The 25357-nt window shown below is 40.7% G+C and overlaps 1 protein-coding gene across 2 annotated transcripts in view; it reads right to left on the bottom strand.

Moving 5' to 3' along the window:
• MET (MET proto-oncogene, receptor tyrosine kinase) overlaps positions 1-25357 on the bottom strand; it is a 100236-nt gene that overhangs the window by 26148 nt on the left and 48731 nt on the right. For both annotated transcript variants that reach the window (XM_079994063.1, XM_079994064.1), the window contains exons 4-11: positions 22004-22129; positions 19740-19913; positions 13498-13658; positions 10947-11049; positions 10336-10472; positions 8679-8840; positions 7541-7640; positions 1575-1790 (exon numbers count right to left, since the gene is read on the bottom strand). In XM_079994063.1, coding sequence (XP_079850189.1) covers positions 1575-1790; positions 7541-7640; positions 8679-8840; positions 10336-10472; positions 10947-11049; positions 13498-13658; positions 19740-19913; positions 22004-22129 — 1179 coding nt within the window. The remainder of the gene's footprint in view (positions 1-1574; positions 1791-7540; positions 7641-8678; positions 8841-10335; positions 10473-10946; positions 11050-13497; positions 13659-19739; positions 19914-22003; positions 22130-25357) is intronic.

The raw sequence follows: 25357 nt of genomic DNA, 5'->3' as shown, positions 1-25357 counted from the left end.
TTCTGTCATGGACTTTTTGCAATTCTTTGCTGAAAACCAAAACAACAGTCCAGATAAGCTGCCTAAGAGCTGTGGGATTTTTTTTTCTTCAAGTGGTGGCGGTGGCATAAAGTACCCTGTTCTCTTTGAGTGAGGTAAAAAGAACCTTTTGGTCCGAATATGTTCACTTGCTGAAAGGAAAATGTGCCGCATTAGATTAGTTTTACTGAAAAACCAATTGATAAAGGCTCCTCTATTCTTCTGACACTAATTAAGAAAACAGATAAAAGAATTTTGGTTTGCTAAGAACTGTTTGTTCACTGAACCAAGCGCTCATTTAATTTCATGCTGTGCTTGCTTAATTACTGGATGACAAAACGTGATTATGAGGCATGTAAACTTGTCTCTGGTTTTTTTGTGTGTGTATATAAAGCTCAGAATGCTGCCAATTCGGCCTACAGTGACCTTTTGACAGAAGGAACACAAGTTCTCAAAAGCTGGCCTATAGTTTATGAGTGCCTCTCACTGAAGAGTTTGATTTGTGGGGGCGGATACTGAATAACTATAATAGTTTACCCCATGATGCACTTCTCATTTTAAGTAGGGACTTACCACTGATATTTAAAACATGTACCTAACACTAGTGCAACAGCTTAGTGCAGGATACATACTGTTCACATGTGAACTATATTTGGCCAAAGTGAACTATATTCAGAAGTCTGTAGGGAGTTATTCAGGATTAAGTGCTGAAATTGCTTACAACTACAAAATTGCTGACAAAGGCACAAACATGGGTAAGGCTTGACATTAATCCTTAACCAGGTTTACTTTTGTTGCCAACTGAATCAGTGAGTTGGAGGAAAGCAAACACAAACGAGGATCGGTTTTAGTTATCACATGTCAAATTTTCAGTGAAATCTAACAGGCTTCATTTATCCAATTGCCCAACATGGTCTGAATTTGTTCATTTCTGCCTCTGTGCCCTGCTCACAATTACTAGTGGTTCTGCCCAGTGCTAAAGTCTGCTTCCTGGGATGTAAAACTGTTTAGCAACTTTTTTAAAGAAATGTGTTGCTGTTTTTTTAAAAAAAGAAAAGGCAACGGGTCCTTATAACTGACAGCAGAGTTCTAGACCTGACCCAATCTTGCTTTAAAGATGTATTGCTACTCAACAGCACCAGTTCTTGGTCAAGCACTTGTAAAAATATAACCAAATTCCTTACTGTTTTACAGGCATATGAATGTCTGTTAACAGAAACCAGTGCTTTTCTTCTAGAAAAAGGGTGCCAATACTCACTATGAAGTTATTACATAAGTGCCACACTTTAAACCAGTACTTTTCTTCTAGAAAAAAATATGGTGCTGGTATATACATAAAGCTAAATATACATAAAGCACTGACAAAAACTAAATATACATGAAAACCTAAATTTAACCCAAGCTTTTCACATCTTGTCCCATCTGTATGCCAGTCAAAATTATGTCCACATTGTTGTTTGCTTCAGATCCCCATTGGTTCCAGACAAGTTTCCCAGAATTCTTTGGGGCGACGTGGGCATGCTCATTTACCACATTTAAAACCAAATAGCCCTTACCTTAATCACTATATTTTGGTTTCCCTTGGAAATCACCACTGGTTTTGAGGAAATGGTAAAGTCCGGGTCATTCACATAATCAAAATTAAATGCAGGTGAGATGACTCCATCAAAAATGAATAATACTTTTGTCACAAAAGGTGGTGTCAGGTTATAGGATCTTAGCATTGGAGTTGTGCAGCAGATCATTTCAGCATTAGAACGATGATTACATTTCTAAAATAATAAGGGGGGAAAGAGGTATTAGATGCTTACATGCCTAAAATAAGAAAAGGAAACCGAGTAAGTAGACAATTGAGTATCACAACATTTTATATGACTTCGACTTTTGTTGATTTCTGCTTTCAGAGAATTGTCCCAATTATAGCTTGCATATTCTTTTAACATAGCAGCAATATAGGTTTTCCATTATAAAACTTCACACTCACTTAAAAAAATTGTAAAGTTAATTCTAATCATGGACATACTTTGTAACACTCACCAAATGATGTTACATAAACTGGGCTTAAACAAATTATATTAGGGGCATCTCTCTCTCTCTCTCTCTCTCTCTCTCTCTCTCTCTCTGTGTGTGTGTGTGTGTGTGTGTGTGTGTGTGTGAAAGTCTATGGATGTGTGTCTTGGACACTCAGCGTTGTCTTCTACTTTTATGTCCAGCTACAGTGTCCAACACTCCTACCATCTTGGGAAATGGTTCTTATGTTGAAAACTCTGGGAAGTTGTAAATTCTGCTCTTATTTCCACTAGTACAGGTTTCTTTACGCACCAAGGGATGGATGCTTAAATGAGATCCAACACATTAACACAAAACCATGTGCCCACTTTCTAAACCTGTTGATTTCCACATTTGTTTCAATGGGGAAAAAATATAGGTCTCTATTTCAAGATCTGGCAGCTCCATAGAAGCAAACAGCACAACCTGGACCTGCAAGAAGTACACCCATAAGAAATTGCTCAAATGGCCAAGTCTGCAAAGTAAGGAGGAGCACTTTTCTACTTAAAACACATGGGCATGGCGAAGAAGAAGAAGAAGAAGAAGAAGAAGAAGAAGAAGAAGAAGAAGAAGAAGAAGAAAGGGGAAGAAGAAGAAGAAGAAGAAAGGGGAAGAAGAGGATTTTAGTTTCGTTTTACCCAAACATAGCTATATATTTTTTCTGTGACCAACTGTAAAGGAGATGAATTTATTTGACCCTACCTACATCACGCTATATTCTATATCACCAAACTCTGAATATAATTGTACATTGCATTAATTAACATTATTTTTAATATATTAGTGGCCATGTGGTGATTTTAGCCTATAAATTTTATTGTTTAAAGTCTTAACCTGTATATTAAGGTACTTCTATAGCTCTGTTTAGAGTAGGTAATGTTTTGATACTATAAATGTTTTAAGTTTTTTGCATTAATCCAGCATATTTCCTTTTAACTATTGAATGATTCTGTGTACATTGCGGCAGCCTTTGACTATGTGCAATAAAACTGACTGACTGACTGATTTATTGACAGTTAAAGTGGTTGTCTTTGTACTGCAATGCTGGATCACAAGCACATACACACGCAAGTTGTTTATGTATGATAAATGGTAGGGAACCGAGACGATAGTCAAGAGTTGACAGTCAAGTGTCATATGTATATTTCTCCCCCCACCCCAATCTAATTGGGGAAATGAGCCTATAACCAATTTGCACAAATGCAAAGCATGCATACAAAAATAGAATGCACATTGCAGTAGCTCTGTCAGACTCTGTTGCCAGCTTAGAAATTCTGGTGTGCTTTCTGGCTGACTCAGGGCCAAACTACATACTGTGCTGGGATAACCACAATTGATCAATCTTTCTTTATTAAATGCAGCTGCAGGAGTTGTGGGCAGTGGTGTATTAAGTTATTGGGATGAAGTAGTAGCATGGAGGGGTGGAGGGTTTTAGCTCCTTCTGCAGTCTAAAGCACACAAACACATCAAGCTGCTATTTGATCTGCTGAGGGAAATACAAGTGCCTGTGTCCCTCCCCCCCACCCATGGAGAAAATAGCAGTTTGCACATATGTCAGTTTGTGACTGAGAGATCTGCATTAAGAAAACAGTATGGGGGGAAAGGGGTTAAATGCCTGCAGCTTCTGTCCAATCAGATTAGCAGCCACTCCCTAATGTTGCATTTATTTAAAAAGAAGAAGTCAAGAGATCAGACCAAGATCTTCCAGAATAACACACAGTTTATCTTATAGAACCTTTGCCATTTTATCTAAACTCATGTGTACAAAAAGCATTTCTAGAATTAATCTGAGGCTGTTAGTTTGTATGCCCATGGAAAGTTCTGGCCCAGTTGCATCATTTTTCACGTGAAAGAACAGCACAAATAGTCCATGGCTGAGGACTGTGGTCTTTCATTCAGTTGAAGGCTGGAGCGGAAAGAAAAATAGCCCAGCAATGGAATTTAGTTAAGACAATGGAAGAAACATTCCAGACTACTGCCAAAAATGCTATGGGCATCTCAAACTCAAAACTGGCAGCAGCTGGGAATGTTTTCTTCCCCACTGTCCTACCTAAAGTATTGCAAATCATACATTTGAGGCGCCAGGCTTTGGGAAGGAGGTGTGAGGGCTCTGAGTTGCTGCAGGAACCCTCACACCTTCTTCTCAAAACCCAGCATCTCTGAGAGGTCCAGTGTTGTCCTTAGGTCAGGTCTACATGAGCAGCAGAACAATGTAATATAAAGGACAGTACTGCTTAGCCTGCAGGTGGGAGTCATCACTTTTTAATGTTATCCAGAAAAATCCTAGCTTAGCCAGCTTTGTAAATATAAGCATAAGTCCATAAAAGTTACTAGCCTGCAATTCTTCTTACTCCCACTGCAGGCTGGCAGAAGAGGAACAAGCACCTCTGTCCTTCTAGCAGCAGTTGACTGCATTTCTATGCTGGGCACAGAGTAGGAACAGAGTACTCTGGTCCTCCTTTGCCAGCCAGTTCTCTCAGATGCATTGAATTCCATGCACTTGCAAGAATTCCTTCTTGCTTTGGCTACCAGGCTAGTGCCGAAATATAAGGTTTAGCTCAGTCATCTGTTTGCTGTGCTGGTTTTCTATCTGAAAGCCATTAAAAAAAAACCCATAATAGAACATTCATTCATTAATTTATTAAAAATTAAGTTATTTTCCCCAAGCTGCAGAGTGCAGGTAATTCCCCCATTCAATTCTGTGGCATGTGTGGACCAAGCCTTATAAACAAGAAAACATATATTGTTCCATAATATTGCACAGTTCTTTTATGATGAGCTATATGTATGCCTCAAGGGAGCACATGCAGATTGCAGGCACTAGGTGCAATCTGGTTACCAACTGAAGTTAAAGGTGCTTAAATTAAAGGCTTGTGTTGGCAATTATAAACATAGGGTGTAAACCCTATTGAAACCGTGGGACTGACTTCTGAGTAAGCATGCATAGGAGTGTGCATGTAAATATGTTGCATTCCGTTTACATTAAATAGAATGAAATACAGTGGTTCCTCGGGTTACATACGCTTCAGGTTACATACGCTTCAGGTTACATACTCCGCTAATTCAGAAATAGTGCTTCAGGTTAAGAACTTTGCTTCAGGATGAGAACAGAAATTGTGCTCCGGCGGCGTGGAAGCAGCAGGAGGCCCCATTAGCTAAAGTGGTGCTTCAGGTTAAGAACAGTTTCAGGTTAAGTACGGACCTCCGGAACGAATTAAGTACTTAACCCGAGGCACCACTGTAATACTAGCAAGCCATAGATTAAGCATGTAACTATATTCATTTTTGCTGCAATGGCCTCAGACAATTATATCCCTTTTCATTAATAACTACTTTAAAAGATACCTATATTCCTATTTTTTATATGTAGGTGATTATACACAGAAGCATTTGTATACATCAGAACAGATCCTGGTAATCATACTGATTTCATTAACATAAAATCATTGCACATCTAATCTACTTCAGAGTACCAATGTCTTTTAAATTAATAACAGTGACACTTATAACCTAGTTTGTGGGCATCTATTAGAATAGGGTCTATAGCTCTTTACTTTATCAGGCCAGTCTCAAAAAAAGGATGCTTTCAGAGAACGATAAAAAATAAATAAATCTAATAATATTCTTTAGTGGTGATGCAATGTGACTGATTGGGAAGGTCAAGAGAAATTGCATTTGTTGTGCCCTTATTGCTAGGTAATTTGACATGACATTCTTACTCTGAAATTGATTTTAAAAATTGAAAAATGTGATGCTTTTCATGAAATACTGCATTGATAATCTGTAATAAAAAAAAAATCCAAATCCATCTGATCAAGACTAAATTAACATACCATCTATTTTATCTGGCTTTTAAAAGACGTTCTCCTTGAATGTTTCCACTGTATTTCAGGCAGTATTTATTCTCTGTTGTAATATATATATATATATATATATATATATATATGTGTGTGTGTGTGTGTGTGTGTGTGTGTGTGTGTATTTGCAAAAGGTTGGATACTACTGAAATATGTATAGCATTTAAGTGAGCTGCAGGAAAGAAGGAAACCTTCAAAAATTCACATGGCTTACAATATGAAGGCCTATGTATTCTTGCCTCAACCCTAATTGTGACCTATGAGGCAATGAAAGCAAGCCATGGCCGATAAAACCTGAACTCCAGTATCTAACTTGATTTTTAAGAAACCTGCGCAACAACAGGATAAATGTGGAAGAAGATCTGTGTGCTTTAGGGTAGCTGGTAGCTGACCCAGATAAAAGCAAGGGGTAAAAAGGTGGCATGTTATAGCATCTCAACCGTCATGGCAGCTCAGAGGATAAATGGCCTTTCACAGAGAATCTAAAGCATGGATGCCTAACAATGTGAATGGGAAGATTTAGGTGATCAGTAACAGACTTGGAAAAAGGTAGACGGAAATAAAAAGGAATAGTGTTTGGCCTAGACAGATGCATCCAACTGCTAAGATGTCTAAGCTAAGAACTGTCATGTGACCCTGAGCATTCCAGTTTCACCAGAAATGAAAGAGTGAAGGAAATGACAGTGACGACAAGTGGACGTCTAATGCAGAAAAGGGGTGGTGGTGGTTGCACACACTGAAAGGGCTCTTTCGGATGCTAATGATCCTGCCTTGTTAAAACATAGTTTGGGAAACTAGGAACAGGTGTCAGGCCAACACGAACACCAACTTCACCCATGTATTTCCACACATGCAGGCTTCAATTTCCCTATACTATATACACACTTCGCCATGACAATGGCACTTCTCCAACAAGAATAAAATAGAGCCTACATGACAAAGAATTTTTCTACATGCTTGACTGGTCTTAATATATTTTGTGGTATTTGAAAGCTCAGCTGGCATATAGGCCTGCACTGTGATGCCTGTTTGCCCAAGTACACCATCAAACCCTTTTAGAGACTTTAAAGAAAGCTAAGCCTCCCAATGCAACTAGCTGCTGTCATCTTTAATGCAAAAGGCTGCATTGTTCTGTAAGTTAATCAGAAACTAGAAGATATATAGAGATATGCAGAATAAAAATCAACATCTCAAACAATTCAAATTTTTAAATGCATCTTCAGCTACCTGAAGATAAGTCCCAAGGAACGCAGTATAACTTACTTCTGCGTAAATTTGCACAGGATCGTGCTGCATGCTCTGTTTGAAGGTATGCGCATATTAATCTAAAGCTAGCACTTATGCTACGCAGGGGTCAGCAACCTTTTTCAGCCGTGGGCCGGTCCACTGTCCATCAGACCATGTGGTGGGCCGGACTATTTTTTTTGGGGGGGGGGCAATGAACAAATTCCTATGCCCCACAAATAACCCAGAGATGCATTTTAAATAAAAGGACACATTCTACTCATGTAAAAACATGCTGATTCCCAAACCGACCATGGGCTGGACTGAGAAGGCGATTGGGCCGCATCCGGCCTACGGGCCTTCGGTTGCCTACCCCTGTGCTACAGACTTACCACAGTAAAGTTCTTGCCAAGCTTAGGGACGGTTACCACCATCTTTGGAGCGTGTGCTGAATTCAGATTGATCCCCTGAGCTGTAATTGTGCTTCCACCACTGAGAAAAAGAAATTGAAACAATAATCATATAAACAAATACCAATTCAAAATGCACACCAGTATTTTCATTTTCTTAAATATCAGTATGTTATTTAGACTCAACAGATCAAAAATGGCCTTGTGAAAGAAATGAACACGAAATCATAAACTGCAACCCTACCTATATAGAGCAGTCCCCTTTACTCCCTACAGAGGCCTTTGATTCAACCACTGCGTAAGGTTGATTTGATTTCCCCCACCTTGTTCCTGATGTAGATCTTCACTGACCCCTTTTTTCCTGGCTAGGTAAGGCACTATTCTGTGGTTCACTTCAGGTGAAAAATGTTATGGCTCTCATATATGTTTGTGTGAGTGCGAGAGAGACGCCTCATTCGGACATAATGCTGAACTATAGTTAGTGTTATGAGATTGAGCTTATGCAGGGCTTAGGCTCACACACTTCCTCTTACTCTCCAGCTTGGTCATGAAATGTTCGAAAACATTCACTTTTCTTTTAGATTAACTACATCTTACTGTGTTGTGCAAACCTGGACAGGCTGTGGTTATCTCAGCTAGGGTTAGATGAAGCAAGTCAACTTCAACCCGTAGTTTATGAAGCTGACCTCTTTTGAACTAACCATAGCTCAGGTTAACCGCAGTCTAGGATTCAGATGATATGCTAAACTACAGTTTATCTAAAACTGAAGTAGAAGCTCTGTATTTCCTCTTCATGGCTACACCAAAGGAGAAGGGGCATGCGAGGGGGAGTGCAAGTTCAAAAGGCTAATTCACATAGCACTAAAGCACTAGTTAGCATAATAGCCATATGCAGCCAATATGTGTGAACGGAGACTGTAACAGCATGATGGGCTTAGGGTTTCTAAATTGTCAATAAAACCCCTTTCATTTTTGGGGAAGGTAGTGGTATCCAAATATATAAAACTGCTTGGCATATTACCTAGGAATAAAAATGCACATCCATTTGGGAAATTTGGTAAGCTGTGCTACTCTTTGCTCATTCATTCCTATGAATATATTTGTAGGAAATTTCACTCACCTAAGAAAGGATTTGGCAGGATAAATTTTAGAAACAGTAGGGTTTTCTCTGTATGTAAAATGACCTGCTGAACGAACCGCTGAATCGATTTTCATTCTGACATGACACTCTGACACTTCTCTTTCTGGAGCCGTGTAGCACTCTATGGTATTATCAGAAACTCTGCACAAGAAGAATCCACAGGGGAAAATATTTGCTATAATCGCTATTGGAAAATACATTCTGCATATTTTCTAAACCTAGCCAAGTCCCACTTAAGAATAAGTTCATTGAAATTAATGGGCCTAAGTTAGTCATTAAATTACATAACATTGGCTACAACCCCCTAACTTGATATCCTAGTTCTGAAATTAAGCCACCACTTCCCAGTTTGGATGACACTGTGGCTTAAACTCTGAAACTTTTTGCAGTTTGGCACATCCATTACACAATGCCAGTTCCCAAACAGAAATCAAAATGAAGAAGCAAACAGAAGGAAAGGGGAAGAAAGTGGAACAGGAAGGCTACATTAGCACACTTAGTATGAACTGCATCCCTCCATGTGTAAATATAGTTCCAACATTCCATCAGACTCTACCAACATTCTCTGGAATCATACTCTAGCCCATGGGTAGCCAAATTAAGGCCTGGGGGCTAGATCTGGCCCAACCGCTTTCTAAATCCGCCCCGTGGATGGTCTGGGAATCAGCGTGTTTTTACATGAGTAGAGTGTATGCCCTTTTATTTAAAATGCATCTCTGGGTTATTTGTGGGGCACAGGAATTCATTCATTCCTCCCCCAATATAGTCCGGCCCCCCACAAGGTCTGAGGGACAGTGGACCGGCCCCCTGCTGGAAAAGTTTGCTGACCCCTGCTCTAGCCTGACTTAAAAATGGAACTGGGGGAAGCTACCCAGAGCATCTTCAGGAAACAAAGTAAGCAGGCTTCAATTTGGGACACAACTATGAGGAGGCAAAACTCATCCCTCACCCCTGACACTAGGTTCACCAAGCACAGGTAGCCCCCTCCCACATATTCCTATGTGCACCTTCCACACAAATGCATGGCTGTTTTCCCACTCTTGCTGGAAAATAATGTCAGGTGCCATAGACATCTGGCCGGCCACTGTGAGAACAGAATGCAAAACTAGGTGGGCTTGATGCAGCAAGATTCGCATTGTGTTCTTAATAAAAAATGCACTTGGGAGAGAACACTAGAGTGAGGGAAAGATGTTTCCACCAACATAAACAGTGTGTGAGGCTAGACATCCATTGGCCAAAAAAGTAAGGAAAACAGGGAGAGATAAACAGAAATGCACTTTTGGGGGGCTCTGCAATACACAGACCTCTCTTACACACTGCAGGCCCACAGATTGTCTATACTGCACTAGTTAACTCCCTGTTGAGAAAATAATAATAATGCACTGTTTTCTTCTTGGATATACAGACAAGTAATTCAGTAAATAAAGTTTGAAATTTCTGATTCTTTCTATCTTAATGCTTCCGAGTTCTGATATCAGTTTATATTACTGCTTTTGATTTATACGTTTTATGTTTTTTCATGTACCACCCTGGTCACTTTGGGTTGAAGGGCGGAACATAAATCTAATGGAACAGTACTAATAAAATAACAACAGCCTGTACATTAACAACACTGAAACATGGTTTCACGTTATACCTTGTCAATCTGCATTGTTTACTACCAACATAAATCTCTCGAGAGTTCCCACTGCTTAGGTATTCCCCAGTTAAAGTCAACAGCGTTCCACCAAATCTTGGACCATAGGTGGGTGAGATGCTTCTTATTATGGGATCCTGTCAAGTAAAAAGAATGCAGCTTGTTAATTAAAAAAAAAAGCAAAATTAAGAATCATGTTAAAAGAAAACATGTATAATGAGGTCATCATACTTAATAATAAGTAACTTTTTTAACGGTTAACATAGGGGTGGGGAACCAGAGGTCCAGGGGCCAAATGTCCCTCCAGGACTGGACCTCGAGACCCTCCCTAGGCCATGCCCTACCTCAGCAGCCCCCTCACCAATCCTGCTCTGCACCGTACTCTAGTGCTTTTGTCTAGCTGGGATGTAAACTGTGTTAGGGCTTTCTTCTTACCAGGAGGCAGGTTAGCAACATGAGTGTTAGGAGTGTATGCATAGAAATCTCTTGTCTTCTTCATGGCCTTGCTAAGCAAAGGTACACATCACATCCATGCCCCCTGGAAGGTTTCTCACAAGAGAATGCAGTTCTCAAGCTGAAAAATGTTTCTCGCCTTTGCTTTTAACACTTACCACGTAAGAGAAGGTATTGAAAGTGGCATTAGCTTGTCCATTTGAAACGACGCTTGATACATTGAATCGTGCATTCGTTACATCGCCAAGTGTGCACTCCAACCTTCAACAACAAAGCAAAGACATTCTTTCTAATTATGTTATAAATATAAAATAATCACCCAAACTTATACTAATAATCTTCGTTTTTTAAAGTTTTTATAGCTTTCACTGATGCATAATTTTAACTTATTATTTTATTAAATTAGTAATTATAGATAGCCCTGAAGCTGTAGATATTTTGTGATGCACCTCTGACTTAGTGTGTGGAAGGGGGGAGAGATGAGAACACATTCCAGCTTCTATGTAAACACACTTTTTAATATATATATATTGTTCCAAACAGTGGGTGAAAGATCAACAAAACTTGTCTCTTACAAGAGCTCTGCCCTAACAGATATTACTGTGGTAAGAAAAACTTCCTTGGGTGTCCCCAAGAGTATCACAAAAAGTACGTGTTAGGACAGCTTTATCAGAGATTTATCTAAAGGAATGATATGATGAGGCTTGTATGAGCCACTCAAAGAAAACAAGTCCTTTAATGACATCATCCCTACAGCTATGCCAGAACACAACCCCAAAAGGTAAAATGTTAAAGATGTAAATTCAGAAGTAGCTGTTAATAGTCACCCTCTGTGATCCTAAAGTACTAATCGGAACCAATTGTAAGAATTGACAGGAACCAAACAGAACTAGTTTGGGACCTGAACTATATATTTGTGCTGGGTTTCTTCCAATGGTATCACAGTAATGTTTTTAACTGCCAGCTTTAACTGTCTATGCTGTAGCAGCGACATCTCTTCCCAAGAGGAGATGCATGGGTTCTGCTGTTGAGGACTCTGTAGTCCAAGGTGGTCCAACACGCTGACCTTTTTTTGGAAGCGCTCAGAAGTCACCCAGAAGAAAAGCAGCTGTGAGTCTTTCCAAACAGCCAACAGTCTTTCCAAACAACCAAATGCTACCGCCGCCGTTGCCCCCTTGGAGAGCCAGGGTATGGAGCAACTATCACTGCTATGCAGGGGTAAAGATAAAGGTAAAGGTAAAGGGACCCCTGACCATTAGGTCCAGTAATGGCCGACTCTGGGGTTGCAGCGCTCATCTCGCTTTATTGGCCGAGGGAGCCGGCGTACAGCTTCTGGGTCATGTGGCCAGCATGACTAAGCCGCTTCTGGCGAACCAGAGCAGCGCACGGAAACGCTGTTTACCTTCCCACCGGAGCAGTACCTATTTATCTACTTGCACTTTGACGTGCTTTTGAACTGCTAGGTTGACAGGAGCAGGGACCGAGCAACGGGAGCTCACCCAGTCGCAGGGATTCGAACCGCCGACCTTCTGATCGGCAAGTCCTAGGCTCTGTGGTTTAACCCACAGCACCACCCGTGTCCCTCTAGTACCCCTACTATGCAGGGGTAAAAGGTAAAGGTAAAGGTACCCCTGCCCGTACGGGCCAGTCTTGACAGACTCTGGGGTTGTGCGCCCATCTCACTTAAGAGGCCAGGGGCCAGCGCTGTCCGGAGACACTTCCGGGTCACGTGGCCAGCGTGACATCGCTGCTCTGGCCAGAGCCAGAGCCGCACACGGAAATGCCGTTTACCTTCCCGCTGGTAAGCGGTCCCTATTTATCTACTTGCACCCGGAGGTGCTTTCGAACTGCTAGGTTGGCAGGCGCTGGGACCGAGCAGCGGGAGCGCACCCCGCCGCAGGGATTCGAACCGCCGACCTTTCGATCGGCAAGCCCTAGGCGCTGAGGCTTTAACCCACAGCGCCACCTGCGTCCCACTATGCAGGGGTACTAGAGACCAAATTGCTAAGGTCTATGGAGCATGACATTTCCCCTCTTTATGCCCCAGCACTGTACTACAACCAGAGTTTCTTGGTGGTTTTCATCCTCAAAGGACGGCTTGTGTAAGCGGAAGTGAGAGATGTGAGCTGCAAATCAAGGTTTGTGGCAGCCAGTGTCCATCCTCCACTGAGACTGCCTTTGGTCTGAGAGGTTGGACTGCCATGCTGTAGACACGGTCAACATTTCTTACCTCCACATTCTAGATATATTGGTGATTCCACCCATATTGGTACACCAGATAAATGAATGAGGCTGGTGCAGAGCCAGTCCACAAGGCTAGCTAATTGGCTGGGAATCTACACTTGGCAGGGTATGTTAGTAACAAACCTTTAAATCTTTTTTGCATCCCTACAGAGATAAAAAAAGGGCACTCATATGAAATAGGCAGTTCATGCTATACAGAACTAGGTTAACAGACAACAAACACATGTAAATAATAATAAATAAAATAAAGTGCTACTGAGAACTATTGACAGAGTAAGAGCTATGAGCTGGTGGTTGGACCATTTTCCAGTGACACAGTTTGCCACCCAGCAAGATTTACTACTGAATATCACACTTCAGTGACAGACGGCCAAAGAATGCATGGCACAAGTTATTTGGTGGCGTCTTCCATCGCCCATGTGCCTTGTGATACTTGCTTATAAAGACAGTGTTGATCTCTCTTACTTGTTTTTGTCACTAGCTTTGACATCCAGAATGCACTGCTGTCCCCCAATAAGAACCGACATTTTCTTAAGATTCAACTTGTTGTTTTTGCTGAACCCAAAGTCCCACCCACACAGGGTCAGTCTTGTTACACCATCAAAAGCTGCGCTGTTTGGAAGAATCTGAAAAGGAAAAAAAATAGTAACACACTTAGGATTTCTGATGGGCTTTGAAGGTGTTTTTCAAAGGGGAAAATAATGGGAGAAAATAATTTCTTCTGCTGGAGAGTACCCTACCCTTTATCTTAATTGTTCCTCACCTTTCATTCATCACAGTATGAGCATTCTCAGACAGTAGCAATAAATAACCCAGCCACTGCTCGAAAGCTCTGAATTATTATGTTTAGGGGCACTGAACAAGCTCTGCATTGTAATAGTCTTTTTAATACCCCTTTAGCTTGTCTTTTATGTCTTTCTTGTGGTATGTAGAAGAATACAATGCACTTATTTTATTAGAAGTAAGATAGTGAATAAAAGAATATCAGTAACTTATTTCACCAACGTGATGAAAAGGCAAGAATTCATGGAGATGATAGCTTCAAAGACATCTAAATCAAACATTGCCTTGGGAGCCACAGAATTAGCAGGGTTGCTACAATGCTTTGGCTGAATTGATATCATTTGGTTACTTCTACATTTTCAAGTTAAAAATAAACCACCTTGCAGCAATGTAGTGAGAATCCAAAAAGGAAGTGCTCTTTCCCCTCCCACAACCTTCTATATATTGTAAATTGTGTTGTAAATATAACAATGGTGGGAAAAATATATGAATACTATGGAAGTTGTTCAAATTTCAGCAAGGCACTGTCAATAAAATCTGACAATGCTTTTAAGGCATATATAGACTTTTAACAATAGCATCTGAGTTTGCAAACATTCAAGCCCCCAGGCTAGAGAACAAAAGAATTAACTTATGCTTGTGATGGAACTACTAAAGTGACTTTGGCTTAATATTTTATAGTGAGAGTTATTTTATTCCTAAGAAGCAGCACAATTGTGTCTTTCATCATGAATCCTGCTTCTTCATGTTGCATCTGAAAAGGACATTTCTAGTAAAATACTCAGGTTACTGTATCCTTTGAACATCCAAAAGGAACTGGCACATTTCATTTAAACTTTATTGACTTGGCTTAATGCTAGAAGGATTTAGGAAATAAAATGCCAAGGGCGAAGTAGGTATTGTGAACATGCTGCACAAATTAAACCATATAAATAGTGAAACAATTGATCCTAGGGAAAATGAGACAATGAATTAAATCCAGACCCTACTAAAGTCCATTTGGAATCTACTCCAGAGTCATCTTTATGTATATGCCGTATTTCCTCAGTGTCTTATATTACTCTCCCTTGTGTAAACAAGACTCTAGAGTTTGTTGGTCTGCAAAATCTTCTATCAATGACAATTAGGAAGGGCCCTCTCAGTGGTGGCGCCCGCCTTGTGGAATGCCCTCCCATCAGATGTCAAGGAAATAAACTATCTGACTTTTAGAAGACATCTGAAGGCAGCCCTGTTTAGGGAAGTTTTTAATGGTTGATGTTTTATTCTGTTCTTAATCTGTTGGGAGCCACCCAGAGTAACTGGGGTAGCCCAGCCAGATGGGCGGGGTATAAATTTTAAATTATTGTTATTATTTAGCCATGCTAATGAGCAGGACATCCTGGATTTACAGAAGCCACCCCAGCTTCGGATGCCAATCCTAGATGTCCCTTTTTGGCTCCCTCTGCTTCCTCCTCTGCAGGCACTGCCTCTGCTGCATTCTCCCAGGAACCAAAAGAACACAAAACCCAAAGATGTGTGTGTTTTTTGTGCCATGCTCTCCTATTCCTCTGGTGCTGCTTCTGGACGCAGGTGCGTGTGTGGCGCATGTGTGTGTGGTGGTGAACAGCAATGAGTAAGGGCAGCCAGTGGTAAGATGAGGGGGAAGGCGGTATGTAAGGGTGGCTGGTGGCAGGATGGTGAAGGTGTGGGGGGGAGAGGCAGCGACCGCGGTGTATAAAGGCAGCCGGTGGGGTGATGTTGTGGGAAGTCATGTCCCAATCTTCCCTCCCAGGAGGTTGGAGGGTATGTATTAAGTACTGTTGCTAAATAATTACAAGTCAGGCTTTTTTTTTTCCAGCCAGAGCTCACCGGAACTCAGTTCCAGCACCTACTCAGGTGGGCGCCATTGCCATCATGCCACCATGAAAGGAGGCGTTCATGGTGATTTCCAGCACCTCTTTTTCTAGAAAAATAGTACCGAGAGACATTTTGAGAGATTTTCCCAAGCCAAACAAGTACAGCTGCTCATAGAGGTGCAAGTATAGCTGCTACATGAACATTTATAGGGAAGCCCAAGTTTAATTTCAATAGAATTACATTTCATTTGTGCCTTCCATAGTTGTACATTTCTATTTTACATGAAACAGGGAAGTTCAGATATTTTGTGGGCTCTTTTCTTTCTTGCTTATTTAGAGAGAAACCGTTTTGACTGCGAATGCTGCCACACCTAGGAATGTGATCACTGTGACCAAAAATTCTGAGAAAGTGTGTGGACTATTTAAAGCAAAGGATACAAACTAGGAGTCCTACTCTTGCATTTAAAAAACACTAACAAAATTGCTCTTAATGGGATAGATTACCATCTCTTTTTTTTTAACCAACTAAAGGCTTGGTCCCAGGGCGATATTTACAATGTTAGCAGCAGTTTTTATGTCCATGCAGGGATGTTTCAGTGTATTTTATTTGGATCACAATTGCCTTAGACCACTGCACTAAGACCAAAACAACCCATAGCTGTTGTTGGGGCTGGTTCCACGTGACTAGGCAAAACACCACAAAATGACGGAAATTTTTCTTATCATAGTAAAGGCAAAATGAGGGCATTACCATCAACCCAGGCCTTTGCAATTACCACTCTGTGTTTAACTTAAGGACCAGAGTATCACTTAGCATATTTTAACCACACTGTTCCTTTAAAACCCTCATATATATGGATGGATTTACGGATTTTATTGCAAATGCCACACAAAGCAGGTTATCTTTGATTTGATAGTACCAGCAAAAAGCCTCAAACACACGGTTCTTCCCTAGATTTAATGTGCATGGGTGTAAAGCAATAGGCCAAAGATGAATAATCTATTTTTTTTATTTTTAGTAGTAATGTCAACCGTCATGGTCTACCAAAGCGTGAAATCTCCCTTAGCAGCTAGCGATTTAGGTTCTCAGCTGCATTATTTTTCTTCCTTTTAGAAATAAGTTCCACAAACTCACATATGCTGTGGCACAAGCTATTAGGATATTTCTTCATTTATCACTGCCAGAGAATAATATTTATTGCATTTTTTTAAAAAAATAATATATTCAGCACATGAACTTGAGCTTTATATCAATCCAATTGCACTCTGAGAATTTTTCATCATTCACTAACTTTATGCAAAATTTCTCCTGAGTAAGCACAGTGGACTTGATTTAAAGAATTGCTATACAGTATTCATGAAACTTCCCCCCCTAATGGCTTCCTTACTCAACAGATACCTTTAAAAACATCTCCTGCATGTAAAAATAACATGACTATACCAAGCATGCCTGCATTTTGTCATAAAAACCCAAATTACACATGACGGCTTTGAACAATTTCATACTAACCTCACAGACTAATCTTAGCATGACATCTCAGTCACACGAAGTCCTCTTACCCTTGCCCTGGCAGAGGTAAGGCGCCTTAATGTAGTTTTAAATGTGATTTACATTCACTCTAAGGCCGTTTTACACTACGTGAAGTGCATAAAAGGCCTAATGTAACTATGAATCAGACTTCATAATTTAAAAATTATTTAGGGCCTGCTTTCCAGCCCATTTAAGCCATGTGCACTTGCTTAAAGTGATTGTAAAAGCTTCCCCCTTTCAGAGAAGACAGATTTCCCTTCATGTTGTGCATCTATACATAACTGTAGGGTGCAAGGATTGTTCACTGGTCCTTCCTGAATTCACAACTGAGTTCTAATCCATTACAAAAGATGCGTTTACCACTATCCTGCTATGTCTTGTCACCATAGGCTTTTTCTCTTTTGCTTCAACACAGATTACAACAGTTTGATAAGGTACAAATTTGACACAGATTCGTTTTCTGTGTCGGGCTTGACTTGGATGCTATTTTAAGCACTTTTAAAAGCAAAACAGAAGTATGTTCGGTAGTTCAAAGGCTCCACTATTTATGCATTTATCCATCTAAAAACACCAATAGCAGTGAGCAGCAGAGACAAATATATCGAGTGAACGGTTGGTGTGTTTACGTGTGGGATTACAAGTGGCATGGCCGCTCTGTAAAACTAGACCTTCATAATTATGTCACACTTAATGCAAAATGATTTGGTTAAATGCAGAGGCAGCCTGTACAAATCTTGCAATGACCATAGCTAACTGAAAACAGCAATGGGCTACTAAGCTCTTTTCTCATTTGTGTAATTTAACTCTTGCTCACACTTTCCGCATTCATGAATATTTTTTAACGGAAAGCAGCTTCTAGAGAGGCTCCCTTTCCTAGGGGCCAATCTGCAGGCTGTCTCTTTACTTAATGGGCAACAATACACAACCCAAATGTGTCAACAGAATTGACAGCTCCGTTATAGGGCTTCCATTGGGAACAGGGCTCCGTTGAGCCAGCCTCAGTACTGAGGTTCAAAAAAGTTAAACAAAAATTTATTAAAGATCTTCTTAGTTCACAAAAAATGTGAATTGTTTCTCCCCCCCTCCAAATCATAAAGTCTTTTTTACATTTGATGTGAGACATTATACAGAGTAATGTGGGGGAAGAAGCATGAGGGGAAAGAGAAGGGGAAGAGAAGATTGTGGTGGTAATATTTAGTATGTTTGTGTGGTTTTATGCCAGTGTCACTTGAGTAGGTTCTCTATTCATTTATTGTTTGTGTGTGTTTGTGTGTGTACACATACATACACAAACACACATATATGTATAAATACACACATACATATATATTTCTTGGTGGTGAGAGAGGTTGGGGAGGCAGGGCATGGTTGGTTATCTTTAGTTGGCTGCAGTGAGGTTTGTTTGTGGGGTAGGGTGATTGTTGGGTCAGGTCAGCCATATTGGTCTATGCTTACTCGTGACAGGTCTCTCCAGTGTTTCTGGCTGCTGAGAGTAGGTAGATTATGAGCTCTTTATAGTGTGCATGGGTATTATTATCTTGGAAGATGTTTAGTAGAGCCAGTTCTGAGGTGACTTCTAACAGGTGTTTAGTTATTTTGCTTGTTTGCTGAAGGACTGCTGTCCAGAAGTTGGATTTGGGGGCATTCCCACCACAAGTGGAGATACATGCCTGTGGAGGTGCAGCCTCTCCAGCATTTTGGCGAGGTTCCTGGGCGTATCAGTGCCAGTTTCCATGGTGTTAGATATTTTTTTAAAAAATTAAACAGAAAAGAAAGCCACTCTATATTAATGACTCTTGTTACCAAGAATGAGGAAGTCACTTCATTATGAGAAATCTAAAGTGAGAAAGATTCACCAACGTTCAAGTCCTAAATTGGTATGCAAAATAACTCTGGGAGTCATTCAGCATGTTCACACCTGACTTATTCCCATATTGATGCCGAAAGCCATAATTAGTTCACATAAATGAAAACTAACATGGTAAGTTGTCACAGGGCAAAGTATGGAAAAGCCACCAGTCACGCCTTACCCATTTTACTGGGATTTTTGTCCAGGCAAAATTTGACAAAGGCCTTCTCTCAATTTCTGTATTTTACCCTAACGGGCAAATAAAAGTTTGGAGGGTAGAGATTCCATTTAGAAACATGGCTGGAGGGCAGCAAGAGAGGATTAATCCTCTCCTCAATGCTGTAGCCCCAAATGTAATTTGAGAGAGACTGAAAATGCTTTTTCCTTCAGGCAGGGAAAAGCCCCACTGAAGAGATTTTCTGTTGGTGTGCCATAGTGTAAGAACATCTTATTTAAATCATTGGAGGGCATGTTTTAACTTGTGAAAAGGAAATCACAGAAGTGATACTTCATGTGTCCCACTGCAGCAGTTTTTTTTCTAGATCCTTCCAACCCACTCCCTGCTTGGGGTTGAACTGGCAAATCGCTGCTTCTCCTCTGGAAAGCTTTTCTCCAAAAAGGTAACGAGAGTTTGCCCAGAATTGTATACACTTATCATTACACCAGTCTACATTACATAGGGATTAATGAAAGAAAAAAATAGCTTTACCTGAGAAATTTTCGGTGCACATGTTTCCTGTGTCCAGCTTCCTACAGTGCACTCAGATGACCGCACACACTGGTCGCCACACCAACCGCAATTCATGAAGGAAGGCAATCGAAGACACTGGCTACAGGTATTGACGTGAGAACACCCTGGTCCAATTAGTGGGATCTTTGTTATCTAGTGACAGGAAAGTTACATGAAAATCACCCCAAAACTGTATAGGTTAGTAGACAATGTATACACAGCTGAGGAGCCAGAAACACTTTTAAGTTACCCTGCCAATGATATGGCTGTTAACTTTTACAATATAGGCAGGCTCATATTCTTCAATAAACACTGAAAGCACGACCCATCAGAAGACTGATGGATCACAGAAAGGGAAGGGATTCTCTTGCTGCACACTATATGTAGGGCTGCTGATCCATGCTAGGTATATCAGTAAATCTAAACCACAAGACATGAGAAGTATCCCTGTGTGTTCACGCACCCCTCCAAAAAATCCCTTGTTAAGTTTTTTTACTCACTTCTTTTTCACTTCTAGAGTAATTGATCATGCAAGAAGCAGAAGGCATACTTGAAAGCAGCATTGAGTTGCTGTCTTAAAATAGGGAATAGGGGATTAAAAATGTGTTGAGTTCATTGCTTGAACAGACTGGGGTTGTTGTGGCTGTTATTTTTCAAAAACCTGAATCCATACCTTCAAGCACAGCTTTGGGTAATGTATGCTTGATTGTAAAGGCCAACTCCTAGTCTAGTTTTAAATGGCTAATGATGGCTAATTTGCCTCTCCTGTAAGGCAGGAATAATGCTACCGTCCTAGTCAGTGTCAATTAATTGGTGCCTGTAGAATTCCTAAAAGGATGGGGCGAACAGCTATCAAGAATGATGAATTACACTAACATTTCTTCGCTTTAAACTCTCTTTCCAATAACAGAATATGTTTAATACCATTTAAGCTCAATACATTATCAACAAAGGTCATTCAAAATACCATTCTTTTACTTAAGTCATTGTGTATTTTTCTTCTCAACAGCTTGCACTAAAGAAAAAGGAAAGGTGTCAGCCCTACATTTACATTACTTTTCTTTTACTGGTTTTCCTCACAGGTCTTCTGCTCAAACAATTCCCTATATTCATTTACTTGATTTCTTAATGCAAAAATAAAAAAAAAATCAAAGAAGCAAATAATGCACACAAGATTATGGAAAGGCTGCAAGGCGAACTCATTAGAACCTCAAAGAGTGCATTAAACAAGTTTAACCAATGTGGACTTTTGCAAAAGTGACTCTTAAATTGGTTTTTGCATTTCCACCTTTGTATTCAAATGTAAGAATGTGTTTATTCTGGGCCTCTTCTATTCTTTATATTCCAGAATACAATGGCAGTATAACCTGTGGAAATGCCTTAAACCTGGACATAATTAGTTGGGGTTCAGATCCCAGCTGAGCCGCATAAAATGTGCTGGGTAAAATGGCTGCAGTTGAGGCTGTAGCTAGTCACACAATGGTAAGGCAGCAGCCCCTGCTTTGTGCAGCATGTTTCCTCACAGCTGAAAAAACAATAACACAGAGAGAGCTTTCCTCCCTATACATATCTATGGAGTGATGTCTCCATTGACTTGCATGGGATGGGAGAAGATGCATCCCTGAAAAATGGTTAGTGAGGGGGGATAAACTGCTCCCGGCCAAGAACCCTTAGGGCAACAGGTTCTTTGTCAGTGAGTGGGCAGAAGCTGATTTGGAGGGTAGAGCTTTCTCGCTCTGCCCATGCAATTACATGGTCGGATTCGACTGGACTTAACCGTCCAGGGGTCCTTTACCTTTACCATGGAACACAAGGGGGCAAAGTTGCAACCTCCTCCAAATGGGCAGTGGGGAGAGGCTTTAAGAGCCTGGCAAGCTCCTTGTTGTGACTTTGTGGGTTCTGCTGTGCCTTTGGGGTGCATTATTTGGGGTACCCGCTTACACAACTGATGGACTGTATAATGATAATAGGAGGAATCCTTATACAGTGGTACCTCAGGTTACAAACACTTCGGATTACAAACTCTGCTAACCTGGAAGTAGTACCTCAGGTTGAGAACTTTGCCCTAGGATGAGAACGGAAATTGAGTGGCAGCGGCAGTGGGAGGCCCCATTAGTGAAAGTGCGCCTCAGGTTAAGAATGGTTTTGGGTTAAGAGCAGACCTCTGGAATGAATTAAGTTCGCAACCCGAAGTACCACTGCATAAAGGTAGCCCTAGAACCAAAAGATTATGAAATATTTACCCTATTCCCGGTGACCACCAGAATATAACCATCATCGCCTGGCAAATTCTTAATTAGAGAAACAGGATGGTGATCCAGTTGGAAATTTACATACGGTTCATAGTGTTCTGAACGAGAAATCACTATCTGAAAAAGAAAAAATTTAGAAAGCAAACAATTTATATTCATATTGTGCAGTAATCCTGATCTACAATTATAGTTCCATTTGGGGGCGGGGATACAAATACCAATCCATTATAAATGCACTAAGAACCAATGAGAAAATAGTTTAAAATCAACAATGTTTTGAAGACAATAGAGGTCAACATTTCTGCAAAAAAATTTAATAATATTAAAGTTGTATCACTTTTGGGAAACAAAAGACTTTAGACTGACAGCAATGAATTCTAAAAGTAACCCTAGACACTGAATTTTGGACCAGTTGGAAGTTTCTGAGTTGTCTTCAAGGGCAGCCCCATATAAAATGCATTGCAACAATCCAATCTGGAAGTTACTAGAGCATCGAGTACCATGTCCAAATCATCTCTGTCCGAAAGGGGCAGCAGTTTGTGAACCAGCTGGAACTGGAAATAACCACTCCCAGACACAAAGGCCACCTGTCCTTCAACTGACAATGTTGGATCCAGGAGTATCCCCAACCTACGAACCTACTCCTTCCAGGGGAATACAACCCCATCCAGAACAGTGTGTCCCCACCTTCTGGACCAAGGAACTTGAAACACATAACACCTGTCCTTTCAGGATGCAATTTCAGGTTGTTGGCCCACATCCAAACACTTGTCTAGCACCTCAAGCCACCTCTCCTGATTCTGATGGCTAAGAGAAATAGATCTGGGTGTCATCCACATATGGGTGACACTTCACTCCAAAACTTCTGATGACAGCTCCTAGCAGTTTCCTATAGGTGTTAAATAGCATTGGGGACAAGATGGAACAGTTTGCCACCCCTTAAAATGCACAGAAATACTGTTTTAGCTTTGTGCAGCTTAGTGTGTATGAGGCTAACCAAAACTGGCATGTAGAAGTCTTATTTTTAGATAAAGGTTAATAGCTATTACAGGGTGAAATAGTGTTCTCTTAAAAGTCAACTGTGGCAGAGTTGAATTCCTCAAGTAAAAAATTCTATGAAATCCCAGTTAACATCTTTGAATTACTTTGAAACAAACTTTTAAAAGACCAGTGCTGTAGCTATTCTCAGAGGGGTGGAATCCAATGGCTTAAAAATAAATAAAAAATAGCTTCCTTGCCACATTTATGGGCAAATCTAAGTACAATTTTGTGGTCATCATCTGGCTGTGCGGAAGAAGCAAAAACTCAGTGGAGAGGTATAGTTTAAGCGGCATGCAACTTTGACCCAGTGTTTCAGACATGGTTTGGTTTTACAACCAGAAGAAAGTGTGAAACACACACACACACACACACACACACACACACACGAATAAACTGCAAAGCTGCGTGAAAAAACAGATTAATGTTGGTATTAGGGAGAGGTAAATCCACAGCTGCAAATACCTTTGTAATGGATCATTAGCTGTGTTTTCTCTTGAATGCCCACTGCTACAAAATGCCAAGAATGCTTCCTCTTATTGCCAAATGTTATTTCTTGATTGAGCATGCGTTAACCCTCGAATTGCTTCTAAGATGCACCTTCAAAACAATGCCAGAACCATTCGGTCCTGTTTCCATGGTTCTAGAGAGCTGGCCAGTACTTCAGCAAGGATCCATTATCACTGAAACTGAACACCACAGCAAGTAAACAAGCTTTGTTCTGGCAATCCAGGCTGAAGACATTCCTTACTACTAGTAAAAGTTGCAAGTGCTATAAACTCATTATTACCTTCGCTATGTTGAGGCCATTGCCACAACCTCTGAAATGCATTTTAGGGAAGCTGTTATAAGGGCTCATCCCTAAGGGCCTGTGTCGCATTTTCTAGGCACAGATCTGGGATTTCCAGGTCAGTGTCTGAATGGTGGTGTTTTGTTTTTTTTTGTCCTAGCATTTTCCCTGGGAAATCCTGCATTTTACTGCTGGATCGGAGAAAACAGCACCAAGTTGAATTTAATAATTTTCTTCTGAAGACCAATTGGGTCAAAACATGTCATATTAGGCTTTGACCTGAACTGAGGTCAATTTGTTACTGTACCATCACTGCAATCATCTATTTTGACTACATTTTCATATTTTCAGGTTGGATTAAAGTTTTGTTTTCTTTCCCTATAATAATTAGAAGCATTTCATGTTTTTTATTCTCACCAATGGGTTTAGTTTTGTTGGTTACATGTAGCGTATTTTCTTTATTAATTATTATATTTATATGCCACTTTTCCTCCAAGGAGCTCAACAGGGCATATGGAGTTCTCTCCCCTCCCCATTTTATTCTCACAATGAGGTAGGTTGGGCTGAGATCTCTCTAAAAAAAGGTAAAGGTAAAAGACTCCTGGACAGTTAAGCCCAGTCAAAGGCAACTATGGGGTTGTGGTGCTCATTTCGCGTTCAGGCCAAGGGAGCCAGTGTTTATCCACAGACAGCTTTCCGGGTCACGTGGCCAGCATGACTAAAGGGCTTTTGGCGCAACAGAACACCATGACAGAAACCATAGCACAGGGAAACACCCTTTACCTTCCCACCACAGCGATATCTACTTATCTGCCTGCACTGGTGTGCTTTCAAACTGTTAGGTTGGCAGGAGCTGAGACAGAGCAACGGGAGCTCACCCCGACGTGGGGAAACCAACCACTGACCTTCCGATCGGCAAGCCCAAGAGGCTCAGTGGTTTAGACCACAGCTCCACCTGCGTCCCTGATCTCTCTACACCACAATGACTATTAACCTTTCCTGAATTGTATAAACAAGACCTTGACAAGCATCCATCCCAAAAAAGTTTAGCTTCATTCTCCCGCCCCCCCCCCCCAGAGTAAATACTATAGTGCACTTTGAGCCAAGAAATACAGACCAAACTTTCCTGATTAAATGGCTGAGTTAGATTTATAATGCTGGCTCTGCTGATAGATGGATTTTAACATTAAAATATAATCACATATGAATGTGTAGTGGCTTTCTACAGCAACTCAGGATATTTCAGTAATTGCTGTCTATGGCGATGGCAAGTACTGAATATACAAGATCAAGAGATTAATGTCTCATTTATACTGGAAGTGAGTATTCAGATTGAAGTACATGGCTACCAGATAAATTCAGTCAAGCATTTCTTTTTCACACTACCAATTGATCCCAATACAGTCAGAAGTCTCAACTACCAGTTAAATGACACCCAAGTCTGCATATTAAGACTGTAATTATTTCTGTGAAAATGAATGCAGTAACTTTTTTTTTATCACAGTGGGGGTCAGCGT

Source organism: Podarcis cretensis (assembly GCF_951804945.1).
Source record: "Podarcis cretensis genome assembly, chromosome: 10".
Lineage (NCBI taxonomy): Eukaryota > Metazoa > Chordata > Lepidosauria > Squamata > Lacertidae > Podarcis > Podarcis cretensis.
The sequence above is the reverse complement of the archived record's forward strand: the minus strand, read 5'-3'. Positions and strand labels throughout refer to the sequence as shown.